This window comes from Fundulus heteroclitus, chromosome 21 (genome assembly GCF_011125445.2).
Source record: "Fundulus heteroclitus isolate FHET01 chromosome 21, MU-UCD_Fhet_4.1, whole genome shotgun sequence".
NCBI classification, from domain to species: domain Eukaryota; kingdom Metazoa; phylum Chordata; class Actinopteri; order Cyprinodontiformes; family Fundulidae; genus Fundulus; species Fundulus heteroclitus.
The window spans coordinates 29,290,638-29,309,509 of record NC_046381.1 but is presented as its reverse complement, the minus strand read 5'-3'; the positions used below and the strand labels follow the sequence as shown (position 1 = coordinate 29,309,509).

The 18,872-nt window shown below is 37.4% G+C and overlaps 1 protein-coding gene across 1 annotated transcript in view; it reads right to left on the bottom strand.

The window, feature by feature from the left end:
• Positions 1–246, bottom strand: part of LOC118556985 (NACHT, LRR and PYD domains-containing protein 12-like) — a 40,246-nt gene extending 40,000 nt beyond the window's left edge. Inside the window, exon 1 of the mRNA XM_036125765.1 lies at positions 233–246. Coding sequence (XP_035981658.1) covers positions 233–246 — 14 coding nt within the window. The remainder of the gene's footprint in view (positions 1–232) is intronic.
• Between the last annotated feature and the right edge of the window lie 18,626 nt (positions 247–18,872).

The window sequence follows — 18,872 nt, the reverse complement described above, 5'->3', positions numbered from 1 at the left end:
CTCCATGCAGCCTCTTTCTTTACACCTTGGCACCTGGACCTTCAGTGACATTGAGAGGGTGACCACCAAGCTCAACCTCATCCATAAACTCAATACGGATGAACTTAATGATGAATGCTCCAGAGCAAAACCCATTCTGAACAGGCTTAAAGAAGATGAATGGAATGATTGGAAGTCCAAAAGGTGTGGCTACCAGGTGGGTGTCTCTCTTCCAAGAAGTTGAGACACCCACCTCATGATGCCCATCGTCAGCTACATTCTCAGCACCCCAGCCTCCACTGGATATGTGGAAATAATATTTTCAACAATGACCAATAAATGGAGTGACTGCAGGAACAGGTGCACATCGTGAACTTCTGATCACTCTTAACTTTGACCAGATTTGTTCAGACTTTTAAAACAGTGCTTTGAAAAACAAGAAGCTACTCTTTGCTGCAAGGAGTAACAAGAAGTACACTTGGAAAAAGAAGCAGCTCAGTGTGAAGAAGTGGGAAATCTGTTTACTGTTTAGATCTAATGGACTCCACAGGCCAGAGAAACACAAAGGTTTCAGAAGAACCCAAGTCTTTTTAGGCAATAAGAAATGTTTTGCACTTTTTTCTTCTTTAAATAAGCAGGTAAACCTACTTACAGATGCTGTTTTGCTATGGTTTTTACTCTTTAAGAAAAAACATCCTTAGGGTTCACAAGGACAGTCCCTACAACAAGAACAGTTGTCTGCTTTAAAAATTATAAAAGGTTATTGATTGATGTAGTTGTTTTTCTTATGTTCTATTGCACACTCTGCACAGACTGCTAATGTTGTGTGGTGGATCATACAGGTGTTTGTTAACTAAGTTATTGTGCATATGGCACTTTGTTTCTACGTTTTTCTCATCGTTAAAGATGCATAAAATGAAGGCTTCATGTAATCTAATTTACCAGTACTCTATATGCTGCAGTGTTTTCTCCAATAAAGCATTCCAAGATTTATGTATGACTAATTACTTTGTTTTGTTTGAAATAAAACACAACAAATTACTGCTGTGAGGATGTTACCCAGTATGAGTCAGGTGACTTGCGCCATGGTTGTCATCATAGCCCCGAAATGCTGTGGTTGTTGTCCCTTAATTTTATTTCTTAAAGATGTTAACCCTAATTAGACAGGACCAACGATTTGTACCAGAGTACGGGTCTGTTTCAGGATCAGGGTGGATCTCAAAGTTCCCAGTCAGGCTGCAGTCAGCTGAAAGAAACTATGAAGTCTAAAAAGGCTCAAGAAACCCAGGAGAGACCCGGAATAATAAAGCGCGTTAACTTACCTCTATCCATACGTCCGTCTCAAAATGGAGCCTGGAGTCTGGAGCATGGAGCCTGTCGCAAAGCTTGTTTAATTTCAGTTTCACAGGAAATCAAGTGACTTGTGTGTTTTCATCTCTAACAGAAGGGTCTAGAATCCAAGCAGGATTCATGGGAATAAAGATCTACAGCTAACAGTTAAGATTAGATTTTACTGGCTGAAAGAAAACTATACGAAGGGATGAAAATCTTAAATTTTGTTTTAAACGGTCCTGGTGTCAGAAGAGTTAAACTACAGATCCCATAAGTCTGTACAGGAAGCTGCAAAGGCCTCTGGGAAAAGTATCATCTCAAAAATGAAAGCATATGTTTTGTCAACACTGAGCTACATATTACACTGACTTTTTGGGTGAGTATTAAAGAGGTAAAATTAATAATATGAGGGAAAAAAAGTCCTAGGTCAATAAAGTAAAAATAAACAAACAAACACAAAAGTGATAATGTTATGATAAAAACATCATATTATGAGAATTAAGGGGGAACATTTCCAGAATAATCACAGTTTGCAGAATTATTTCACTCCTGGAGTAATAGGGCCAGGTTAGATTATTTTATATATTTTTATTCTTTAGGAGAATAAATTCAGGAGGATGAAGCTAAAGGGATACGAAAATAAACTTGTAATATTACAAAAAAAAATACTACGAATACAAAGTATATTCAGAGATTAAAGTCCCTCTGATACTGTTTAAGTGACTGAGTAACTGCAGATTTGCCACATTAAAGATGGTGGACGCTCTGACGCATCACAGCATAGGCAGAACCCGCCCAATGACGCGTCTACTCTTATATTATGTCTATGGATGCAACAACAAGTAGTTTTCTGGCTGTGGGAAAACGTTTCACAGGTAATTCTACAGACAGTGGATGAGCTAATACTATCAACTACTAGGAAATTAGGTGCTGAAATATTTTACATGTTATTCATATTAAACATATACACACACACACACACACGCACATATATATATATATATATATATATATACATATATATACATATATATATATATATATATATATATATATATATATACATATATATACATATATATATATATATATATATATATATATATATATATATATATATATATATATGTATATATATATATATATATATGGTGCAATTTGTTGGGGGGGATCCCCCCCCCCCCCCCTCTGGTTGTGATGTCCCCCCCTCTGGTCATTCATGTTTTATCCCTGGGGGCGATACATTCCTCCCCCCTCTGATCTAAATAAGTAATATTATCAGGGGTTAAAGTTCTCAGTCGCTTCGACAGATTTCCGTCATTTGGAAAATGAGCGCAAAATGTTCTGTGTAGACTTTTTATTCAAGATTTTAAACAGAAGCTCCGTTCAACCAATGAAATCTGGCAGAGCCGGGACATTAGCCAATCAGAAAGAGAGTAGGGCGGGTCTTTGCAACGCGGAGGTCTCCCATCTGAGTTTTATCGGTGTTTAATCATTTTAACTTTTGGAAGAACATCTCAAACTGACCACAGGTGCTATGAATGAGAGTAGCGGTGGTCAAAGATTTTCTTTGGATTTATGTGAACCAGCAGGTCAGAAAGTTCAGAGGATACAACAGCTGACAACAACTTCCCTCGGTAAGCTTGTCTGTTGCTGCTCCTGCAGCTAATAGGGCTCGGGATCCGCGTTGCATTGTGGGACGTGGCGGCCATATTGATGGCAACGCAACGTTAAAATAACTCTGACATAACGTTATTGAACGAAGAGACGTAGAAGTAGAGTTGAGAAAGAATAGATAGAAAAAATATGTTAGAATCCCGAAAAGGATCTGAAATTTACCGGGACACATTAAATAGAGAAATCAGGGACCGGTATGTTGACAAAATCAGCATTATTATGGAGCGACGACGACCACTTGTTGCCACTGTTTTGCATATCGGACGTGTTCGGCTACCTAGTTTGTGGTGTGAGCGCCTATACTTCAGAACAGTTCCAAAGCTACAAATCCTTGGAGTCTAATGTGCAGTTTACCAATTTTGCACGTGACGTCACGCCCTGTGCATTGTGGGTAATTAGCGCCATATTGGGGGGTTACCGAGCGAGAAATTCGAGCTGCTATTCAAACGTCCCGAGGAAATTTACCCTTTCTTTTGTGAATAAAATGGCTCGTTCTTGTTGTGTTAAAGCCTGTGGGAGTACTACTTCGGGTAAAAAAGGACGTTCTGGCATGAAATTTTTCAGGTTTCCTGCCTGGAGAAAAGATCGTGGCTTACAAATAGAGGACATTAGCCGGAGACGCAGGATAGCCTGGGTTGCAGCTGTCCGACGGAAAGATATCACATTCAATCACATATCTCCGAATATGCGTGTTTGCTATTTGCATTTTCATAAAAGTAAGTAGATTATCTATCCTATGCTTTATTTGTTTTTCTAGTTTGTGAAGCTGCAGTTAGTAATCTGTTGGATATGTGTGTTGTACGTGGCATGATGCTATTGTTGTTTGTCTTGTTGCCGATGCATGAATTTTTTCTAAATAGGGTCTAAATCAGGCCTAGATCAAAATTAAATCTGGTCTAAATCAGAACTTAACAGGGAAAAACAAGAACTAAAGACTAAACCAGGACAAAGACAGAACCAATAAAAGTCTGTCTTTCAACTTATTACAACATATAAAACTTACAGAAATCTTGGCATAACAGTTTGTATTTATTATCTCAATATGTAATTGCAGGTCAACCTGCTTATGAGATGATGGAAACTGATCCAGACTGGGCTCCATCCCTACGTCTTGGTCATACTGATCTCCAACCAACTGACAGTGCGCGCTCTGCAAGACGAGGTAAACGCCAGCAGCTGAGGAACAGTATGCTGCAGGAGGCAGAGAGAGTGGTCCAGCAGAATGGAGAAGTCTGTGGTCAACACATCCCGGTGGACACTGAGCTGTCTGCAGTTACTGTGCAGGAAGATGCCATTACAGACAAGACTGGTGATACGCAACAGCAAGATGAACAACTGAATGGCATCCCTGAATGTGGCACATGCATCCTCAAAAGTGCAGAAATAAATCGACTTTTGGAAGAAAATCGAAATCTGAGGCACCAACTTGAGAGAGTTAAATTCAGTGATACTTTTTTTTTCAGATGATGACAATGATAAAGTTAGGCACTATACAGGACTGCCAAATAAACAAACATTCATGAAAATTGTGTCGATTTTGGTGCCTGCCACTTCAGACAATAAGAAACTACTCACACCATTTCAAATGCTTCTTCTAACATGTATGCGGCTTCGACTAGATGTTTCTGTTTATCTTCTTGCTAATATGTTTTTTGTGTCTCCTAGTACTGTGTACAGAGCTTTTAGCGACACTATCTCACAGTTGTATACATTTCTAAAAAATGCCATTATATGGCCCGACAGAGACACTTTACGCAAAGTTATGCCACATCAATTTGTGCAGTCGTTTGGCAATCGAGTTGCTGTCATTATTGACTGCTTCGAAATTTTCACAGAGAGACTTTCCAATGTCAAAGCATGTGCCCAAATGTTTTCAAGTTACAAGCACAATCACACCATGAAGTACCTGATAGGCATTACACCCAAGGGAGCCATCTGTTTTTTGTCAAAGGGATGGGGGGGGCGTACAAGTGACAAACATATTACCCTGAATAGTGGGTTTCTGGATAAACTATTGCCAGGGGACATCGTTTTGGCTGACAGAGGTTTTGACATTCAGGAAAATGTTGGCTTGTTGTGTGCGGAGGTTAAACTCCCAGCTTTTACTAAAGGCATGTGTCAGCTGGATGCTAAAAATGTGGAGGAAACAAGAAAAATAGCACATCTGAGAATTCACGTTGAAAGGGTTATTGGAAATGTAAATCAGAAATATAAGATATTGACAGGGACAATGCCAATCTCTCTTATACTGCCATGTGAAGGTGAGGATGTCACCCTTTTAGATAAAGTGGTTACAGTGTGTTGCGCATTGACAAATCTGTGCCCATCTGTTTGTAAGTAGCTAATGACAATAAACACAAATGGCTCAACATTTGTCTCAAGATTACTGAACTACACCGGTCTGATTTTATGCATTTTGGGTTTCTTTATAAAAACTCTAAAGTGTATATATATATATATATATATATATATATATATATATATATATATATATATATATATATATATATATATATATGTATATATGTATATATATATATACATATATGTATATATATACATGTATATATATATATATACATATATGTATATATATACATATATGTATATATATACATGTATATATATATATATACATGTATATATATATATACATACATGTGTATATATATATATACATACATGTGTATATATATATATATATATATACATGTGTATATATATACATATATGTATATATATGTATATATATATATATATATATACACATGTGTATATATATATACATGTATATATACATGTATATATATATACACATGTATGTATATATATATATACACATGTATATATATATATATATATATATATATATACATGTATGTATATATATATACATGTATGTATATATATATATACATGTATGTATATATATACACATATATATATATATATACATATACATATATTTATATAATATTTATAATGTACACAAATAGGATAAAAACAGGGTTTAGCCAAGTAAAGCCATCTTTATTAAGCAAAATAAGATAGTAAATTACATTTTATTGGTACATGAAGAACAGAACCATGTCTCTTCTTGTGCAGGTGTAAGCTGCAGACCCACACAACTTAGATGGAACCAAACAATTTTACAGTTGTCATTGTCACAGGCGACCATATTGTCTTTGCTCTCTGGACAACGACAAGTACACCATAACTTTTCAACACTTTTTCGCTTACATTTTTTCTGTGGTACTGTGTCTGATGTTTGTGGTGTTTTGTTATTACAAGCTAAAAGGGGAATCTCATTTAGTGCAGGACTGTTTAATGTCTTGGTGAAATGGCAGCTTACAAGCTCAGGGAGACTCACACATACAAAAAATTGTTTTGCCTTCTCAAGGATAGCTGTCCAAAGCTCCAGGTCTGGTGCAACTCGTATCACAGCCAGGTCTTTTTTTGTCCACATAACAAAATCACAGTATTCAGTCTCGGTAACAAAAATCTGAGTTTGCACCTGTTTATAATAGGGGTGCTGTGGCTTCAAACGCATCTCCCCTTCATGTAATTCCAAACAGAAGTTCCTGTCAGAGCTATTGCAAGCCTCAATCACCGTTAGGTCACGGTACTTATATGAGCATTTAATTTCAATACATCCTCGGCCACAACAGATGCAATGTACAAGGCCGTCAGGTGATGCTCCTACCTCTGGAAACTTTGGGTTCACAAAAAAACCACACTGTGTCACCTCAAAACCAACGTGATCTCTGTTAGACTGTAGTCTGTACATTTCCCTGGCACCGTCCTCATTTTGTCTCCCCCATGCAATAGCACTAGAGCTGTTTGTTTCATTTGTAGGATAGCACACAGCACTAATAACAGACTGTGAAGGTTTGTCCAGATTTGCTACATAAACTGAATGCATGTTAGATGCTGTTACCCTCCCAGCACGATAGTGATGCCATGTTAAAGATTTGTTTTGCTTTCTCGTATTACATTCTATGTATTCAGCTTGCTTGTTTGAAAGTGAGGTCCTACTAACAAGTGATTCGCAGTGCTTGCGCAAAACAGATATATCCTTGCCATCCATTGTCGCATCACGTAGAGAGTGAAGGGTACGTGGCACAGTTAATGGTTGGACCTGGTCAATAAATGCTTCACAATATTCAGGCAAACATGATAGCACAGCAGCTTGTGGTGATGCCTTGTGAATTGCCCTAAAAAAGGAGTCCAACTGCTCATTTGACACAGTACTAGTTGTCTTTGTGCGTTTTGTCCTGATGCCAGGTGCAGCTACAGTCCCTCCTTCCAGGAGTCTGTTCAGAGTCTTTCTTTTTGCCTTTGAACTTGTGAAATCAATTTTATATCCAGGCTCTGGTACCACTTTAGAAAGATTACCTGGAATCATCCAGTATGCTGGTCTGCCAGTCACTGTCACTGTCTCTCTGCATCTGACAATTACCTCCAACTTAAACAGCATAGCAGCAACATGTGTACAAGATTCTCCTATGCCCGCCATACAGGTGCAGTGAGCAGAGGATATAGCCCCAGATGACTCGATGATGGCCCAGGGATTGAGTGGCGTTTCTCGCAGGCGTTCGGAGTGCATCACCTACAATAAAACATACAAAAAGAAAGTGCAAAGTACTTAGAATATTGCTTGAATATTTGCATAAAACTAAAGTACCGTGTTACTCACTTAGATAGGGTGACCTGATGTTTTTTACAAACTTTGTCCCAGTTGTCCCCATTTTTTTTTACCAAAACCAAAAAAAAAAAAAACACACCTATATATTTCCTATGAACCTTAATATTCCAGGGGTCACAAGAATAAATTTATTTACCATGTAAAAGAGTTTTATGTACTTTGAGTTTAATCATTTTGGAAGCTTTTTGCCGCTTGATAGGTTCGAATGCACCATAATTTACACTTAGATAAAGCTGTGAAGTGAAGACTTGTACAAGTTTGACTAACATCTTACCTTTGCGGTGACCACAGTATTAGTGCATCCTTCTGGTTGAAATGAGTATAAATCTTGCACCCAACCGTTAGTAAACAGTCCATGAGCTTCCAGAGATTTGTAGTTTCGGAATTCTTCAAGTGTATATGCACTAACACCATTAACAAGATAAAAAATGATGTCCATATTTGTAGTTGGTGGAAATAGCGAGGGATCGGCTGTCCATGCTTTAGCTGCTAGCTCATATGGATCTATATTGCTAATTGAGGTTAGCTTAGCTAAATACCGGTCTCTGGCGTCCTTATTGAGTTTATCTCTGTAAGGCTTCTTTTCGTTTTTATTGTGGATGTCCATATTGCTGAAGTTATTTAGCTGACGTCGCGGCTTTACTGTCAATCCTTGAACTCAAATGAACTTCGTTGCGATTAGGCAGGTTACCCCCCAAAATGGCGCCTCCTAGTGTCGAAGTCACGTGTCTGCAAAAGACCCATGGATGGGTTCAGGAGCGGCAGATCTTAAAGCCAGCAAACAGTGGGAACACAGTAATTCGTACAAAGGTAAGCTGTGCTCAGACGGGCTCTGGCACCTGCTAACCGTTAGTGCTAACAACCACTCACGCATGTAATGTACTTTTAACTAGCTGCTATGTGTTTCAAAGGTTTAGTTAGTAACGTTAACTGACAACCCTCCCTAAACCCTCCGGGTTTCTCACGTATTTGAGCCTTTTCCCGCTGCCGTTTTATTATTTATGTGCATGTATGTGGTGTCGCGGCTGAAGGAAAGAAACTGTAGGCTATAAAATAAAACCGTGCATCTTTAACTTACCAGAATGAAAATGCAGGGAACACACTCTCATTGACATCGGGATACTGTGGAAAGTTATGTTCGGTAGTCTTAAAGCCGCGATCCAAGCGAGCCGACAACTCCATTGCGCTTGCTGTCTCTCCCGTGGTTGCGCCTCCAGGTAGGAAAGCGGTGAAGAGTTAACCCATTTTCTATGTTTTTCCCATGGCGATCATGTGTTGCGCTGTTACAGCCCACAACACAGCAACGGTTTACCATGGTTGAAATGAAGTTACGGTAAAATTAATCAAATTAAAACACGGCTGAGAGAGGGAGTACAGTATGCGGTAGTCATAGGCAGCAGTCTGAGTAGGGGGGCGGAGCCGCGGAGGCATTCAATATGGCGGCCACACAAAGTAATACGTCATGACGACCAAGCCCTATGTCAGTGTTTATTCCCTCGCTTCCAGTTATTTTTCAGTTATATGTTATGTTTTTTAAAAAACTGAAAGAGTAACGCTCTAGCTCGGCTAATTTAGCATGATGCGCTTTTCTATAACAAAGAAGGCAGAGCTACAGTCAGAGCGGCTGTCAGTCAGTATGCAGCAGCCTCCACCTCATGAGGAGCTGAACCAGGACACTCGTTAAATAAAATGACAAGGATTTTGATGCATACAGATTATTACGGAAACTACATCAAAAATAAACAAATAAACTGCAGCTACAATGTGGACTGGAGAACGGGTTCTAACTGTGTGACACCAAAGGCGATTGTCTGAGTTTTTGTAGTTATTTGTTATTTTTACACGGAGTGGAGCGTGATGTGAAGCGAGTCGCACCAGAAACATGTTAAATAGACTCCTGTGAATCTATGGACTCATTTTACTCCAACCCAAAACACCTGCCAGACAGACAAGCTACACCAGCCAAGATCACCTTAAACGATATTTAACTTAACAGAAGTTTAATAACATTTTTTTAATGTTCTTTGAAAGCAAGTTACGTTTTTTTTCTGATAAACTTTAAGCAATTTTATTAAACTCTTTAAAAATGGAACCTCCCATCCATAGATTTTCTATACCTGCTTTTCCGTACAGGTGTTGCGTCATGCCGTATCTGATTGGCTTGACGTAACACAGGGTCGTGGAGGAGCTGGTGACTCTCCAGCAGTCAATGAGTGAGACACAGAGTTGACCCTGGACATGTCACTGGGCTAAAATATAACCGTTTTATAAATTTAAAAAAAAAGTTAATGCCTTTTATAAACTTATGAGTTGTGATAATTAATCGGTGAGATGTGACAGTGGAGTTAATGTACAGGTGTGAAGAAGATGATGTAATGATGCAAGCTGCTGTCTTTTGAATTAGCTGCAGTTTATGGAGGGTTTTGAAATTGTAAAGTGGAAAGGTGAGTGGACTGTGGACCAGTATGGCAAAAGTGTGAAGGAAGAACTTGCTTGATGCTGTAAATATGAAAGTTAACCAGGTGATGTTATGGATGTGGAAAGCGAAGGAGATTATGGAGAGGGCTGTCCAGGATGGCGCCAAGGCTCTCTCTGAAGCTGGAAGGTGGAGAGATACAGGAATTGTCAATGGAACTACTAGATTTGTTTAAAGAGGACTTTTTACAATAAGCAAATGAGGTTATTAAGGTGGCATGACGGCCACGGCCCAGGAATATATGGGCTGACTAGAAAAATTTCTGTCAAATTGATTATTCTTGCTTTAACCCCTAAATATTATGGATTTATATTAATACATGTCTTGTGTCCTTCACATTTGTAAATGAATTTTTTTGTTTGTTTTTAAAAAGTATTATTACCTTTTCTGCTCAAAGCGGTTAAAGTAAACTAATACCCACTACCGAGTCCCGACAGTAGATGGCGCAAGTTTAAAAACAATAGTCTAACCTACTGGACCTAGTTAGCTACCTGAAAGAGCACCTGCTAGCTAACGTTTGAAATGATCCCCCCTCTGTTTTTTTTGCAAATCGCACACTGTATGTGTGTATATATATATATATATATATATATATATATATATATATATATATATATATATATATATATATATATATATATATATATATATATATATATATATATATATATACTATTGCAGCAACTTCAGGAAAAAAAGGTTGCTGAGAGGCTGAGGTCGGGCCGTTCCTTGTCTGACGCGCTCGTTGACAAAAAAGAGGAATCCGCTGAGATCCAACAGTGCTGATGTGTGAACTTTATTGACAAAAATAAAGTAAACGAATAACGTATCCAAAATATCTTGACAAAAGGGTTAATCGCAGCGATCTGTATAGCGTTCAACAAAAAATACAGCAGCCCGCTCACCCACTCTTCTCCAGTGACACACCAACAGGTGAGTAATATACCCAATTAGCAATCTCTGCCCACCTCCTATTTACCCATACCTCTGCAACAAACAAAAACAAAACAACTCTAAACCCAGACAAACAAACATCAAATTATCTTTTAATTTATGGCTCCTACATATACATATATGTAAATATATGTTTTTGTATATTGTTATTTATAAATGTTTTATATATATATTTATTTATATTTATATATATATATATATATATATATATATATATATTTTTTTATATTTATATATATATATATATATATATGTGTATGTGTGTATATATATGTGTGTATGTGTGTATATATATATATATATGTGTATGTATATATATATATATATATATATATATATATATATATATATATATATATATATATATATATATATATATTTAAATAAATAAAATGCAAACTATTTCAGCACATGACTTTCTCATTACTTGATAGTTTTAGAACATAACATAAAAGTATATGGCATTTGACATTTCAAAAGTTTTAAGCCCCCCTAGAACATGAGAAAATCCTCGTTATTCGATGCTGTAGCGCACATATTCCCTAGTTACTGGGGGAAAATACGGAGTACCAATATGCCGGCCGGTGGCTTCAAAGCGAAAGGCCGTTTATACGTAGACGCCTGGTGAGGCGGGTTCTGCCTATGCTGCGGAGGCGTCAGAGCGTCCGCCATGTTGAATGGGGCAAATCTGCAGTTAGTCTGATTCACTTAAACAGTATCAGAGGGAGTTTAAACTCAGAACATACTTTATATTCGTAATATTACGAGTTTATTTTCCTATCCCTTTGGCTTCATTCTCCTGACTTTATACTTGTAAAGAATACAAAAAATTAAAATAATCTAACCTGACCCTATTACTCCAGGACTGAAATAGTTCTGCAAACTGTGACTATTCTGGAAATGTTCCCCCTTGATTTTCATAATATGACGCTTTACACTATACGAAGAACTTAAAAGGTTCACACGGTTTTATGAAATAATGAAGACCACAATGTTTAGTTTATCATATTCAACATTTACAGAGTAAACTCAGTAGAAGTATATCCATATTGGCCAGAGCTAGACATGTATTGAATGCTAAATCACTTCATACTCTATATAACTCTCTGATTTTACCATATTTATCATATTGCTGTGAAGTGTGGGGCGTTAATTACAAGAGCTCTTTACATCCGGTAACCGTCCTACAGAAACGAGCCATTAGAATCATCCATAATGTCGGTTATTATGAGCATACAAACCCGCTCTTCATAATATCCAGAATTCTCAAATTTGACGACCTTGTAGAATTTAAAATGGCTCAATTTTTGTTCAAGGTATCAAAAAAGTTGTTACCTGAGCACATACAGAGCACGTTTTCTGAAAGAGAAGGGGGGTATAACTTAAGGGGTCACTCAATCTTCAAGATCCGCAATTTTAGAACAACAAGGAAAAGCTTCTGTATTTCAATTAAAGGTGTAAAGTTATGGAATAAGTTACATGAAGATTTAAAACAAAGCAATAGTTTAACACAATTCAAAAGAAGGTACAAAGAGGTAATTTTCAATAGATATACACATGGGGACAGAAAGCAATAAGGTGTGTATTGAAGATAATAACTTGGTGTAAGGGTTTAGAAAGATAAACCAGCATAAAATGGGAAAATGTATAGGTAAATATTAGTAACTGTTACTTCAAACTGCCACTTTGATTTTGATTTTTTTTTTTTTTTTAATGACAGTAGGACTCTAAAGTCTCAAGTGTTTAGGGGTAGGAGTTTATAAGTTCTCACTTCTTCCTACCCCATTTTGAGCATGATATGTTAACTGAAACAAAAATCTGTATTTTCTCTTCTTTCTTATGCACTTCTTGTTACTGTGCACTATTTTATTTTTATATTTGTATCATGTTCATGTTCGAATAAATAAATTTCATTTCATTTCATTTCATTTCATCTGTTTTATCTATCTATCTATCTATCTATATATCTATCTATCTATCTATCTATCTATCTATATATATATATATATATATATATATATATATATATATATATATATATATATATATATATATATATATATATATATATATATATGAGGACTGCAGCGCTTCCATGCGATCGTTTTTGGAGCGGGCCTTGGAGGACCAGCCGCGTTGCTGGAGCCTTGACTCAGCCATGGAGGAGGCCACCCACATGTTGCTGTGACAGCAAAGCCACCACCCAGACACCACGCAGGGTATGCCCTTTGGAGCTGAGCTCAAAATGAGGATTTGTTATAAGAAACTCACTGGATTGTAACATCAGCTCACTTTTCTCCTCTGCAGAATCGTCTCTTTACTCTGCAGACTCTGGTCACATCAGGAGGAAAGGCTCGCTGTACATAGACCTGGGGGCCTTGTCAGGGTACAGCAAACTGGTGACGGGACCCCCTGCCTCTGAATACGGCTAACGTTTACCTCAGAGAGATTGTTATCTGCGGAAGCTGTACTGGGGTTAAAGTCGTTGCTCATTTGCTGGTAGCCTTGCAGACGAAACTCGCAGAGCGCTCCAGGCATGACATGAAAGAGACATGGTGCCCTGATTCAGCAGAATCTACAGCACAGTCTATAAGGTGGAAGCAGCTGTTGTGACATCATAATAAAACTTGCAGCTTGTAATTCTCACATTTACCCTTTTTAAAGTTTAAAGCTTTACAAATGGCCACTCTTTAGGCTTTGTAGAGAGTGACTCTTGCAACAGGAAATAAGATTGCTTCATATGATCTAGGTCTTCCCTCTGTCTATGGATGAATTATCTTTGCAAAGACTGTCACAATGCTATTCTGGGAATGTTAATTTGACCGATGCTGCAATAATGGCTTGAGGTACAACATTTTTTTTGAACTAGCACTTCCTGTAAAAGTGCTATTACTTCCTTGTTGGTTGTTTTTATTTTGATGTAGTCCTCAGGGACAATTCTGGGTTTCTGATTACGTATTTGAAGCTGTACTTTTGATTGGATTGCTTTGCCAGAAATCACATATTTGGTACTATTTTATCACCATCAAATTGAGCTATTTCTAGCATTAAAAAAATTTACATTTTGTGACAAGCTGCTTAGAATGGGTTATGTACGATAGATGGCTCTTAAATGAGCTTCCCCCCAAAAAACTATGCAATGGGGCTTTAAAAACAAAACAATCCTCTGACAATTGGAGCCAAAATGGAAAGATCTGACAGATTTTCTGCTTAAAAACAAAAGATAAAGAAATGTGGTGTGGCCCGAGGCTTTTCCACTGCAGACAACACTGCAGAGCAGTGGTTGTTAGAAGAGGCATTGTAAAAAGCAAAAGCATTATTTGTTATCTCATTGTGTTTTTCTTTATTTAACTGTGGTAGTAACCATAGTATACCTTCTCACCAGCTCCATGGCATTGCCTTTACAGATTCCTATTGCCAAAGCCTAGATGTCAATAATGATGCAAATAAAAGTGATTACCAGCTATGATGTAATCTTTGCAATTTCTAGTTGCAAAGATTACTTATAGCAGTTTTCTTCTTCACTAGTATCTTTTGGTTGTCATGTCTAACCACAACTGGACCTCTGCAGAAAAGTCTGCAGAGTGAACCAACCAGCAGTTATGAGTTAGCATCTCTGCAATGCAAAAGGAACGCACAGGCTGTGCAGCTGGTGTGAAGCTGGCCTGATAGAGATGCCTGTTTATCTCTTAGAATGTAAGCTATATGTTTAGGTATGTGTGAATTACACAGGCATGTACTGAATCATTTGTAGTCCATCATGGACTTCCTTTTGTTGATTCCTGTGGAATATTAATAGCAACCCCCACCCCACTCTATGCAAATGAAGCTTCTGAAGAATGTGTGTATGATTTGTGTTGTGCACATCTTGTCAGACAATGCCTGCTGTGGGCACTTCTTTGGTATTAAGCATAGAAATTACTCAGTGTTTGTAATGTGTTACTATGTTGTAAATACAATAAGATAAAAAACAATGCTGCTTTGTTTTTCATCATTAATTTGAGCATCAAATTAGTCTTCGACTGAGATTGTGCAGGATCTGCTGTTTGATAATTGATAGCTATTGTGTACTACAGTTTCCAATTTTAATACAAGACATTTGTTAAACTATAATATTGATAATGCAAATAGTATTAGGACAGAGTGGGTGTAGCTATTGTGTGCATATATAGGGCTGTAAAAGTATACACTTTTAAAGGGACATATCATTAACTTCTTCCTTTCTATATTGAAATCATTCAGTTGTAGTCCTATATAAAGTGGAACTGCAATGTATTGGTCTAAATTCCTCATTAATTTACCACCACATTCCCCCTTTTTACCCCTATTCTGAGGTTTATCTGACAGCAACTTGTTTTGGTGCTGTCTCTTTAAATCTAAATGATGCACACTTCACAAGCATCCTTGCTTGTGAAGTGCTTTGTCCTTCGTAGCTTGGACTACAAATAAATGTGGCAGCTTTGTGAAATTGATAAGCAGAATGTCCATAATCTTGTTTAACAGTTCTGCAACAAATACTGTGACATAATTGTTTAAAAAAGACTGAAAAGGCTTGAAAAATATGACCCAATCAGAAAATAAAGATATCTACGCAGCACTTGGAGAGACTACATAAAACTTTTCTGTATTCCTAGACACTCCAAATACACATAAAATGTATTTACGGGCTAAAAAGTGAATTTTGCATGATAGGCTCCCTTTACATTTTTCAGATTTTTTAACATTACTACCTAATCCATGTATTTCATTTTATGACAAAATGTAGTGCACACCAGTAAAGTGGAAGGGACGTTTTTACAACCTTCTACTTGTATTGGTATTAACCCCTCCTGAGTGAGAACATTGTAGAACCACTTCATTCACATTTTCTGGGGTACGTCTCCACCAACTTTGCACTACTACAGAAATATTTTCCCATAGTTCTTTTCAAGCTCAAGCCCCGTCCAATTGGATTTATGTAGACAAGGTTCTGCCATTGTGACAACACTTTTCCTTCTCAAGTTAGCTAAGGTTTATATCACCAAAGATTCAGAAACAGACAGACAAGAAAAAAGCCCCAAATTTTTAAGCTTCACTGAACTTTGCAGCTGCCCACATTGGCAAACTACAGCTGCTTAGACTGTTGGAGCTCAAAATCAAAAATGATATTTAAAGGAGTCAAGGTAACTCTCTTGAATCAAAGAACACTGCACAAACTATCAAACATGCAATGATAAGATCAAGCTTTAGACTTTACATAATGCTTTATGGCTGTTCTGCTGACAGTGGTACAGAGTTATTGCACCAAGTGGATCATATAATGAAGGAGAACCTGCTACAAATTCTTCAACCTCACCTCATATCAACAGCAAGTTGGCTGAAACTTGGACGTATTCAGTGGCTCCAATGGGCTAATATTTCAACTAACCCAAAACTGGGTTTGGAATAGATAAAAAAGAGTGAACTCGTTTCTCAAAGCTCTGACCTCAACCTTGTTCAAAATTTAAGGACTCTACTTACAATGAGGGTTCTGAAAGAAAAACATTAATAATCTGCTGTTATTGTCATCAATTTGATCCAAAATTGATGTGTCCATTTGAATCCCTTGCCTTGTGAACATCTGAAAAATACAGTTATTAATTATTTTTTTCTTTTGATTTCATCTACTAAATCTTACTTATATCAAAACTACAGGGAATTAAGATTTGTTATTTACATCCCGCAAAAAAATGGGCATCTGATGACAGCTATTAAGCAGAACACCAAGCAGAGGTACATGACAAGCACTTTTAATTCCTATTCCCTGGTGCAGATGAGAAAAAAGGTTTTGATGAATTCCCCAGGTATCAACTGGGACAATTATTGAATGTTGTTTTAGCATACCTCTTAACTATGTTTCTTTTTTCATGAGTTCATAAATTTTCGTTATCACCAGTATCAGCTACTGAGTTTGCATCAGGGAAACCCACAGTTTAAAATATGGAAAAAAGTTTTTTCTCCTATCTGTGTTGTGGGCCTACTCTTCCTCTTTCTAAATTCATCACATGAGAGTAGGCAGCGAGATTGCCACTGAAGGAGGTTGGGTCTGACACTCATGACAATCTGCATCAGCAAAAACTATGGGTTCCCACTGAATGTGGTGGCTCTATACTGCCACCTGCTGGTGAAAGCACACACTACACCACAAGGAGAATCTTCATATTAAATCCAACAATATTTCTCTTGTTGAGCTTATTTTTTCAAGAATATGTGATGGGTGGAATCCAACCCATGTCAATTAAAGCAGCAGTTCTAATGACTATACCATCATTTTCTGGAAATTCATAGACTTCAACTGAAAGTTCCCTTTGCAACTATGGAATAAGAGCTGGAGACTGAATAAATTGACTTTATGGTCTTTTTTTGTATAATCTCTGTACTGCAAGTCTTGTTTTCTAATTAAATTTAAAGGCACTGTTATTTGACTTTTTTAGCTATGTCAGTAGCTCACTCTTTCACAAAGTGTTTATGAAAGATTATCCCGTCCTGCATCTTCCAGCGAAAGAATGAAGAGTGTCCAAGATCCAGTTAAAAAAAATGCTAAATTCTACGATTCCAAGAGAAAGAAAAGACTGAAATGTCACTGGAAAATATAGTATAGTGTTCACTGAAGCGGAAGCTAAAGCTTCCGACGAGGCTCAGATGTGACTGCAGAGTTGATTGACGTGAATAAATGTTCTAAAATGAGGCTCTTAAAGTTTTTGTTGATTGGTGTATTTAATTAATAACGGTTGGGCTTCAATCACGCCGAGCTGCTGCTTTACTGCGAGGCATTACAGAGGGTCAGGCTTGGTACGGCATTATTTACAAGTGATTTAATAATTAACCAAACCGGCAGTATGATAGTTCTGCAATACTGCCAGTGGATGGTGCCACGTCTGTTTATATCTGTTCAGCCTAGTGCTGGATTCTATTTAGCCTAAAAAAGGACACTATCAAGATGAAAGTTGTTGGAAGATGTATATAACTTTATTTTATGATATATTTGGTCTTTTTATAAGCATATAACCTGGCTATATACCTTTAAAGCAGCAGAAGTAAAAGTTGCCTTAATTTTAAAATCTCACTGTTTTGCAGATCATTGTCCAAGTTGCACAATCATCCACCTCTTACAAGTTACACAAGCACTTTAAATGTTTGTTTAAGCCCATGTCATTTCACGAAAGGGATAGAAAATTATACATAGTCAGTCATAAAATTGTACTCAGAAAAAATACACAGAACATGCCAAAAGTATTTTTATTATACATATGTGATAATCATAAGATAAATGATGGTTATTACTTAATGATGATTATGTCCAAGGTCCCTAAAAATGAAAATACAGAGAAGCATCACAGATTATATTGCTAACTGTGATTATGTGGGGATGTATGAGATCCTGGGTTCAATCCCTAACATCTCCATTTGCTTTGGGGGGTGGTGGACTAGTGGTTAGAGCAGCACTCTCAGAAGGTTGCAAGTACCTGATTCAATCCCCGCAGACTACCACTGTGGGTCCCTGAGCAAGAGCCTTACCCCCAGTGTAACGTTTCTGGCACTGGAGCTGCTGATTGCAATCAGCACACCTGTGTCTGTCTCCGCCCTGGCTGCTTAAAAGCTCTGCTCCTCGCAGCCTCCAGTGCCAGAACGTCTCTAGCCACACGGTGAGCGCTTCCAGCCTTCTTTTGAATTCCTGTCTGTCTGCCTGTCAGTCTCTCGACCTGTTTTGCCTCTGTTTTTGAAAACCTG